The 10832-nt window shown below is 39.4% G+C and overlaps 1 protein-coding gene across 1 annotated transcript; it reads left to right on the top strand.

Moving 5' to 3' along the window:
* Positions 1-1688: 1688 nt before the first annotated feature.
* On the top strand, positions 1689-8842 carry LOC121858834 (protein trapped in endoderm-1-like). Its single transcript, XM_042355481.1, has 6 exons — positions 1689-2112; positions 4086-4214; positions 4975-5218; positions 5697-5817; positions 6278-6418; positions 6510-8842. The coding sequence occupies exons 2-6, from the start codon at positions 4091-4093 to the stop codon at positions 6933-6935; spliced, it is 1056 nt and encodes a 351-aa protein (XP_042211415.1). The 5' UTR covers positions 1689-2112; positions 4086-4090; the 3' UTR covers positions 6936-8842.
* Positions 8843-10832: the final 1990 nt, after the last annotated feature.

The raw sequence follows: 10832 nt of genomic DNA, 5'->3' as shown, positions 1-10832 counted from the left end.
GTGTTACGTTTATCTATGGTGAGAGCAGCTTTTAGTATTATTTACAATTTACAGCTGGGACTAGCATTAGCCGGTATGAAAGATGTCAGGAACTAAGTTAATCTAATTAAAGACTAGCTTTACGCAGTCATCTTATGTAAAGTGATTAATGCAGTAAGTAGTCTCAAAGATCATTAAAATTCGAGGGCACTGGTCGTTATCGTCATTCTACGTATGAAAAAAAATCATATGGCCACAACTGCAGCAACCCGTTTCAATTAGTGGTGACGAATAGTAATTATGTATGAAAAAAAAATATATATATTAGAAAAGCAAACATTAAAGTTTCAGGCTCCTTAAACGAAAAGAATCCATTTCCTTTGTTTACACAGATCATGTGATGTATCTCCACCACCCCAGCTTTACCTCATGAATCATCTCCCCAGCTTTACCTCATGAATCATCTCCCCAGCTTTACCTCATGAATCATCTCCCCAGCTTTACCTTACAACTTTTCCTGTCTTAAATACACAACCAATCTTACCTCGTGACCCCCGCCCTCACACAAACAAATAAGACTGTCAGATCTTCGTGGAATCACTGGATTTTCATACGAAGCGGCGAGTTGCAACTGACCTTTGGCCCCGGGGGAATGGTGGTAGATTCAGCTCTGGGGATCACTCAGGACGAGAATGTTCCTGGTCGACACGAACAGAAGATTTACTCGTTATCATATGTGTGGATTTCATCAACTCACAGGAAACGAAAATTCTAGAGCCATGAATTCAAATGACTTCTGTAATGTATGTAATGTTTTCTTTTTCTTCTGCCGTTCTGATTGAATGTTCAAAATTCTTTATATTTTTGTTTCTTTATGACTTGGAATAGAATAATCTTACTCATTAATTCTGAGTTTCTTTACAGCGAGAACATTATTCACTTAAAACATAATAGGTTCAATAATTTCCATTTAGTAGTAGCCTCATAGTAACTCAGTAATAGCCTAGTAGTGACCTAATAAATAGCCATAGTAGTAATAGTAGTAGTAGTAGAAGAAGTAGTATGAAAGAAAATTGTTACTACTACTCTCCCAACTTTACGTTCACTCCACCTCGGTTTGGGGATGAGAGAGAGTGGGAGGGGGGAAACAAACGGAAAGATTGAAAAAGGGAAAGGAAACATGCACGCAGGGATGGGGAGACGAACAAAGTCAGGGAGAGGGACTCATGTGCCACTATGACTTACTTGTCACTTCTTACGCAAATCATTCCTATTTTTTTCATCGCTTCGTTGGAATTACATTTTAGGCATTAAAACAAACACTGGAGTAGAAATACCGAAAATACCAAAGTTACTGTTAATGTAGGAGCCTAAAAGACAAAATGAATATACACACATACTGTAGAGGAGTGTATGTATATATACTAGCTGGTATCAGAAGAACTTCCTTTCTCTGTTTACGTCCTCAAAGAGTAAACTATAAATACACAGATTTATAATTACACTGTAGCAGCCAGAGGCGTATCTTAAAGGCCGTCACGGGTGGAGCTGGAAGGTTTATCTGTCCAACGAATAAAGACAAATCTTATTTTGGTACATATCCGTTTCCTTTGTACTTGGTGTAGTGTATTATTGCCTTTAAGCACATGTAATATAAGGAGCTACTCCCATCCTTTTATTTACAGTATTATTCATGCCCAGCAATCGTACTGTACTAATACTAATGAGATAGTGTAGTAGTGTTTCTCAGTGCGCCACGAGACCAAGACGCCTCTCTCACATGAGGATGATATCATGTCATTTAATGGCTGTAGAACATGTAATATGCGTAGTGCAACATATGGAAGTTCTTGTGACGTAAATGTTGACATAAGATGGTGTCTTCAGTACGACATTGGTACGACAACCTAATGCGCAAACGTGGTGGGCAGCCTATATGATAGTTACTAAGATGGCCTTCTTTCTGACTAACCTAACCTAACCTAACCATTAACAACACAGTCCATCGATACGGCCGGCGCACATTACCTATATCCATTGTGAATATTGGCGTACGTCTGCCGTACTTGTATCTACTACGTACTGTTGTTCATGTGAGCAGAGTGAAGCGCCATCATTGTTCTGTCATAACGGGTAAGTCTTCAGTCTTTTAAATATAGTTCTAAACATGATCAGTATCATCAGTTGGAATTAGTAACGTTATATTTAATTGCTAAACATCGCTATAATGGCACTGTTGGTTATCCTTGCTGTTGACCATTGTATGCCTACACTGTCTTTGTATATTGTTTGTAAACCTACACCGTCAATGCATATTGTATAGCTCACTATTTATGCATGTACCGTACAATGTATACCTCCATTGTTTTTGTACATTGCATACCTTATACAAACTATACAGTCTGTGTACTGTATATAGAGGCTGAATCAATGTGAACTTGTATGACGACTTTACTGAATGAATATACTCGTATACTGTACATCTGCCATGACAGTACCAGAAATCTCTAAGTTTACCGATAGTACTACCAGACAATGTTCTCTCTCTCTCTCTCTCTCTCCCTCCTTGTCCTTCCTGACCGGCCTAAGTCAGTGGGTTTAAACTGGTTATACCTGGCCATGATGGCTATTGTCAGGAGAGAGAGAGGCGGCCCGGAGCCACAACGATAACTGAGAGGCGCCGCGCCTAGGGATAACGAAGCCAAGATTACTTTATGTTTGTTTAATTAATAACACTGATATATTTATGCATGGTATTACACACTGTAATTGTGGAATAACCTAAAGTGAAATTCTAGAGTTAGATGGTTTCATATTGACGTGTCCGTCTGCATAATGGCGGCCACACTGTTGATGTTTACCGTATTGTTTATCTTACCAGTCAACCTTGGACGAAACTTTGTCTTCATATCTTCTATCGTCGAAAAGATGTGTTCGCAGGTCTGCAGGTTACCACAAAACTGCCCTCATGTCACCAGTACATCTCCTTAAATCAAGGAAGCTTGACTCTGGAGCGCATGTGTAACATTTTATCAGGTTACATGAGTTGAAGACATCACTGTGTGCGTCAAGGGCTTCCATGCCGGCTGGTTTATTTTTAACAAAGTTTCTGACATGTTCTTTATTATAAGCTCATCTACCAGAGTGGTTGAGGACCGGATATGGGATGTAGGTTACCGACCTCTTACCTAAAGGATGAACTGACTTAGTGTAGACGCTTAAAACCCTCGGTTGTACAGTATATATAACACTAACATCTACTGTCGTGATTCATTAGACACAGATGGACCTGTAAGACATTAATATCTCATTCTGTCCGTTAGATCATAATCCTAATAGGAAGTCCTTCTGGTGTCCAACAGCGGTAATTACAAGAGTTATTGATGAAACTTTTAACGGTGGTTCAGTTTCTTAGTTTACATTCTAATTGTTGTCGATTATTTTGAATATGTAAAAGTTTATACAGCACCACCTTCCAGACTTGAGTGTAACTATAATACATTGAATAATTAAGTTTAAGACACGTTATTCTTTACAGAGAAAATATTTCAAATTGACATATCTGGTGCTTAACTTTCTCAGTTGTGAATAAGTCACCATCTATGTACAGAACTAAGCAAACAATGTGTAGGAAATACTCAGTAACACTCAATGCCATATCCTGACCACTGAGGTCTGTTAAACACACCCTTTGTGATCTCTGTAATCCTTCTGCGCTGCCGCTCACAGGCTGAGTATGGGATGCACAATAAACTAGCCGCTGGACGTGGCAAAATTAAAAAAAAAATCAATCCCACCAAAACCACAGACCCACCACTGGCTAGAGTGGAGTGGTCGGTGCAGTGAGTAACCCCCCCCCCCCCTCACACACACACACATAAGGTAAAATAAGCTGGGATGCAGATTTTTCAGGTGATCCTCATATTCTGTTCCGTAATTCATGATGTTTGTGTGTTACGAAGCAAAACTGTTCGTGATAATGAAACCCAAAACGACACATAAACAACGAAAACAGTATTTTTATGACTTTTTCGTGTTTTATTAATTTATGGATGACTTTTTTTTTTTTTGCCTATTACCTCTTTTGTTCCTTTTTTTTGGTCAAGGTAAAATGGAAGAGGTTATTGCCTCAACACTGGCAGCCAACACGACGGTCCTGGCTAATCCCTACACTCACCAGCAGCGACTGTGTTTGGCGATGTTCTGCTTCTGTATAGCTGTCGTGGGCACCATCGGTAAGATATTATGAGGCAGACATGTTCTTTGGGATGTTAGCTGGTAAGTGTATGTGTGCATGTGTGTGTATGTGTGCATGTGTGTGTATGTGTGCATGTGTGTGTTTGTATGTATATGTGTGTGCGTATGTGTTCATGTGTGTGTTTGTAGGTATATGTGTGTGCGTATGTGTTCATGTGTGTGTTTGTATGTATATGTGTAATGGTCAGCATGCTCACCTCGCAAGCGAGAGGACCCGGGTTTGATCCCCGGGCAGGGTAAAACTATGGGCAATTTTCTTTACGCCATTTGCCTCTGTCTACCCAGTAGTAATTGGGAACCTGGATGTTAATCGATTTGCGGATGGTATTCCGGGGTAATGGTTAGCCAGTGTAGTTGGAGAGTTGTCCGGTCTTCTCGGACTATTCCTTGACACTGGGTCATGCAGTTCGTTAACTCAGGGTGTGGTTGTTGTGTTGGCGACAGTTTCTACACCTTAAAAAAATCACGTCGGCCATCCTCGTCACACTAGGGGCATCCATTATTATTATGTGAGTATGTATGCATGTGCATATATATATATATATATATATATATATATATATATATATGGGTGTTTGTATGTGTGTGTGTGTGTGTGTGTCTGTGCATGTGCGTATCTCTTAAGTTCTCTTTTTTTTATATGACTGTTTGTCTCTGATTCTGTGATTCAACACTTAAACAATACTAATTACACTAAACTATAAGCTATATTTCTCTAAGGCTTCGCGTCACTCCCAGGTAATGTAATAGCTGCTGCCGCTCTACTGTTGGACAAGAACCTCCGTCAGAACCCCTCCACGGCCTTCATGGTGAACCTCCTCTTAAGCCTCGTGCCAGTCAACGCCCTCGGCCTGCCTTGGTACGGCATTAGGGTGCTGCTCGAGGGATCCTTCCCGAAGAATATGATCATCATTCTCCGTGTGATGAACTTGATCTTTATCCAAGTTCATCTGCACACCATCTGTGCTGTCGCCATCATCAGGTACACTTATTGACAGTTGTATCATCAAAGTTAGTTCTCGACATCATATTAAAGTAACCACTCGCATTAACAGCGGCGGTAAGTTGTTAATTCTTTGATAGTGGCTCATGTACAGCTCCAACACTGATAAGCCCTTGGGGGTTAAGACTCCGTCGCATTCATTCTGTTGATTCGTCAGTGCGAATAGGTCAACACCCTTACCCAGGTGATGACGTCAATGGCAGGAAGGAAAACATGTAAAACGAATGATTTGAAAAGATGGCAACAGTTAAGGTATACACTACAGGTAAGGTTTTTGGTAATTATTGTTTCGAGCAAAAGATAATTGGTGATGTCAGATATATTTCCGCCACTAATATGACACTTAATAATTATCCTGTGTTAAGCAGTAGAGATCTCTTATGGCCTCTTGTCAGCGTTAGTGTCCTCATCCAGACTGTAGTAAAATCTAAAAATCAGTCGTCATCTATGATCCCAGGACGCTAGCGATGATGCACTCCCACACGTACAAGCGACTGATGCAGAAGCGGTGGGTGGCTGTATGCTTAGTGGTCATCTGGCTCTACTCTTCGCTCCTCTGGCTGCCGCTATACTCAGGTGTATGTAAAAGTTGTATTTTTATAACAGTGTTCTCTTCTCTGATACATCTTACATAAACCTTCATTTGTACAGAGTAAGATCTAATCCTTAAGTGGCTAATGATATCTTATTCGTTTCCACTGATGGTTAGCCCCAACTTATATCAACATACGATTAACCACCCTAATACTAATCTAATCCAACCTAACCTAACCCAGAATAACCTAACTTAATCCGTTATATAACCAAACATAACGCTTACCTGACATAAACTAATGCTTAGGCCTACTTAACCGAACCTAACCTAATCTAACCTAATCTAATCTAATTTAATATAACGCAAACCTAACATAATCTAACCTATTCTCCAGGTAACGTTAGGGTGTCTAATTAATTAGGTGAAATAAGCTAGGGCTAATTTTCAGATGATCCTTATATATATATATATAAGGTTTTTAATCAACGTGGACTATCACACAGGTGTTCGGTGATCTTAAGTATGACCGAAGGCAGCTGTCGGTGTCCCTCAGTTCTGACACCTACGATCGTATCCATGACAGCATCGCCTACGGTCTTCCCCTCTTCATCACCAGTACTTGTTACATCTTCATGTACATCAAGGTAGCTATATGTTGCAAGACACTATATTACTATTATGCTTAATCTATACCAGTGAAAAGTTGGAAAGATGATTAAAAAAAATTCTTTTAAGGTCCAGCTCTTGAAACGAGGAAGTTCCCGCCGACACAAAACCGTGGATGGCGTACAGGAAAATGATGCCATAAACCACTGGAGAAACCACGTCACGCGCACCATCCTCGTCATCTTCGTCATCTTCACTGTATGTAACGTGCCATACTTCATCATGCTTATACTTCGAGTGGACAAGATATTACCAACAATCTGGATCATCTTTCTTGTCATCTTCTCGGCCCAGTTTTGTGTTTCCCCGGTGGTGTATGTGACGGTCAGCCAGGAGTACCGCAGGGCCAACGTTCACCTCCTCCGCAAAATGTTGTCCTCTACAAGAATCTTAAAGACTTCCCAAAACGAAATAGTGAAAAGACGGAACACTGATGATCGTAAGACTGAAGATTCGACATATTCCAAAAGACAAACTTTCTTAATTCCACGATGAATGAATTAATCCAAAGATGAAACTTATAACATCAATACAAGTTTTCTTCAGTGTTCATCAAGATGAAGCATTTCAACACGGCACATTTTCGTTATAAAGTTCAAGAGATAAATAGAGCTGATTAAAAGGTTATCATATATAAATGTGAGCTTTATATTCTGTTCAGAATGATCAATGCTTTTAAAAGTCTTTTGGTAAATAAGGGTTGTGTGGCAGAACATAATGACAGTGGCAAAATTTTCATACAAGTAATCACGTGATATCACAACACAATACAATAGCCCTTGGAGAACGTGTGTCACCTGCGTGTATATAATAGATCACAATGACAAGGAGACGCCTCGGTGTATAAACATTACGACAGTAGAGGTTTCATCTCTCCCCTGTGTCACTTATTTGGAACACAAGATTGCTGCCAGAAAATCACTACTATTTTACAAAGCCAACAAGGTGTATAATTGTTAACTTAAGTTGGAAGAAACATAATTACCATGTATTAATAATATCTAATTTGTAAACACAAGATTTGTTATTGTATAAATATCAGCTGATGTTGATTACAGCTACGAGTGCGATATCAGAATAAATTTGTAGGCGTAGTATGAAGATATCAAGCTAGTCATAAATGTATGTCTCCTTACTCAGGGTACAAAGTTCAAGGGTGTTGGGTTACGCCTCTGATGCACCACTGATTGAAGAACAGGTGTTGACAACTGTGTGTCATTAATACAGTACAGGCGCTGACAGATGTGTGGTAGTGTACAAGACATACTGCTGTGCGAAGGTCGCCATGGTAGTGAAGTCGTCTTTGTAATGTATAAGACTAAGACATTATAAAAAATATCACCTTATATATAATTATAAAATGGAAAAAGAAATCTAATAATTTAGTATATAAATATTTTCCTTTAACTTTAGTAACAACAGATTGTATGGGTTGAGTAAGTTATGGTAGTTCAGACATTGACAACAGTTGTCAACAAGAACTAGTAATGTCAATATGAACCTGTATTGTATTGTTAACATGGTAGAACATGTTTTCTATTTACTCATTAACGTGTCATGGGGCTGAAGCCGGCTTCGGCTTCTGGAAGCCAGACTTTTTGGTTCTTGGCTTCGGCCCCATGTCTGTATGTTTACTACACTGTATCCTCAGTAAACTGGTGGCAAGTACTGGGCATGTATTGGTTTTAAGAAAATTATGGAGCCGAGATATACCTATATACAAGTTTGTAGTTGTATTTTAATGGTACTGAAATTTATCTATTGTAAGTCATATATGTGTGTACCTATATAGTATATCAGCTTTGTTAAATTTGTATTAAATGAATTATTTGATAACAACTATACAACTAACACATCAAACCATCAGTTATAATAACTTTTGAGTCAAACGCAACATTTCCCCAACCTAGAAAACACACCACCGTGAGTCAGAATTTGAAGTGTCGTGAACCCTGTACCGTGTGACGTCACCACTATCAACTCGCCACAGTGTAAAGTCCCCTGCACTAATGCGTTTACAGGGGCTCGTCAGGTTTTGTGCAATGTGGCAACCCTGTGTTTGTAGACATTCGACAGAAGAAAATTCGCAATACTTAACATAAAATAGAATCAATTTAAAACAATATTAAAGCAAATATCTCAAAGATAATGATATGAGGAATGTTTATATGATAAGTCCCTGTAAACGGGGGACTGTGTACAGTATATGACAGACTGCCCGGCGACCAACAAGATTACTTCCATATCTGTAGTTAATTTGTATGTTCACTCCATGTTACTTCTCTTTTTGTACAGGAAGTTTTGACAGTCAAGTGACCCACTCCCCATTCTCACAATATCATCTATTGTATAATATTCTCAACCGTTTAGCTGCCATGTTCTCAATAAACCGTTAATTATTATTATTATTATTATTATTATTATTATTATTATAATTATTATTATTATTATTATTATTAGTAGTAGTAGTAGTATTAGTAGTACATACCAACTGCTCCATAATCACCCTTAATGCTGAACCAGTCTTCAAAATATTGTATATATTTTTCAGCGACAGATTGAGATAAAAACACGACTAGGATGAAGGTGATTATGATTCATTCTGAGACGTATCATAAAGGCTGACCAGAACAGAATTTCACACCAACAAAATCGAAATATCTGGTTGGTGTTGGGCGTTGTCACATCTGGAAAATTGTCAGACACGAGTGAAGTCAGCATTCAGCCCGTTTATTACTCCGCTGAGGATTGACATTATTTTCCTAGAAATATTTGGCTTTCTTATCGCATCCAATTAAGTTAACTAGCACAGAGATATATATATTTGTTATCCTACTGTATCGTGTTTGGACGCTGCTGTTGATCGATGTCTCCTGGTGATAACGACTACAAATCTCCCTCTCTCAGTATATCAACTTGGTCAGGCATGAGAGAGTTGGCCAGGTTGTGGGTGAGTTCAACAGTGTCCTCATCACCAGGTACACGGTAGGGAGACGAATTGTTTTGCCCAATACAGAAAAACGTAAAAAGTTTAACTAACAAACTCAATGACGATAATTAGATTGTTCAGTAACCAACACACGGTCTACGTTACTGTGAGGGCCAACATAAGTCACCGAACAGCGTAATCTTCACTCTCATTATCCAGAGCTGACACGGACGACCCACCAGGGAAGTGCAGAAACAACATTACCCAGCTCAATTAAAAGATCAATAGTGAGAAACAATATATGTATGTTAAGTTGTCAAAGAAAGAGAAACAATTGAGACCCAGCAATTGTGTATAAATGAGGCAGAAAGTCAGATCAGCAACCTGGGACTTGGTCATTAAACACCCTAACGCTACCTCGGGGGTTTGGGTTAGCTAAATAAACAAGGGTGTCTAATCTTCACGGGATCCAGTAGTCCTAGTTTAAGAGCCTGGTAGTGTGTGTCCTGTCTACTGACCTTCTTCTTCTTCGCGCTACTGCCACAAGAACGGGACACCATTTCACTGATGTCTCTCATCATTGTTTTATGAGACGGTGAAAGTCCTACAGAGTCTCCATAATAAATTTGAAGAGTTTTTATTTGGCAGTGTCTGGTTATAACGATTTGAGGAAGACATGTTGTCATATATGTGAATTTGTATTTTTTTTTAAAGACATCCATGTAATTTTTGTCGGAAAACCAATGATTCTTTTGATGTTTTCGTCGAGGGATACAATACAACAAATCCCATCCTTCTATTTTCGATGACCGTAACCTGGACCTTTGACCCTGACCTCAGCTATCCAGATTCCAGAGAGAGTAGAACGCCTGCGACTGCCTAGCTTATACTACAGACGGGCAAAGGGAGACCTAATTAAGATATATGTAAACATCTCAAAGGGCACTACTCAGTCGAGTGTCCATATCTGGAGCTGGAGGACGCCCTCCCAACAAGGGGTCACAGCTCAAGGTTGAAGAAGTTTAAGTCCAGAAAACTGTGAGGGCGAAATTTTTCGGAGAGTTGTGAACTCGTGGAACAACCTGCCAGAGAGTGTTGTGACGGCACCGAGTGTGAGCTGTTTCAAGACTAGACTTAACCAGTACTGGAGCAGGTTCAAATACATTGAGGAGCCAGTGCGTGCCCAGTACTTGCCAACAGTGCGTAACAGAGACGTGGCCGACTGACCGACTGCCCAAGCAGCTATCGAGCTCGTCAGTGGTGAAGAGGATAAAAGTAAAAATGATGTTTGGTCAGATTTGGTGCAGACGTGGCCGAGTTATTCTACATCTCATTATCAGCAACGGAGTGGGTTGATAACTACAATAACGGTACTACTACTACTACTACCAATAATAATGTAATGAAGGCTACAGAAGAGGATGCAGGCTGTATTATTTTTTATTAAATTTTTTATAATTTCA

This window comes from Homarus americanus, unplaced genomic scaffold, assembly GCF_018991925.1.
Source record: "Homarus americanus isolate GMGI-L3 unplaced genomic scaffold, GMGI_Hamer_2.0 scaffold59232, whole genome shotgun sequence".
NCBI classification, from domain to species: Eukaryota; Metazoa; Arthropoda; class Malacostraca; order Decapoda; family Nephropidae; genus Homarus; species Homarus americanus.
This window is presented reverse-complemented; position numbering and strand designations above follow the sequence as displayed.

Excerpts from the sequence above, each read along its gene's own strand:
- LOC121858834 (XM_042355481.1), top strand. The coding sequence starts at position 4,091 with ATGGAAGAGGTTATTGCCTCAACACTGGCAGCCAACACGACGGTCCTG. Across the intron at positions 5,219-5,696 it reads TGTGCTGTCGCCATCATCAG|GACGCTAGCGATGATGCACT; the intron begins GTACACTTATTG and ends CTATGATCCCAG. Across the intron at positions 5,818-6,277 it reads GGCTGCCGCTATACTCAGGT|GTGTTCGGTGATCTTAAGTA; the intron begins GTATGTAAAAGT and ends ACTATCACACAG.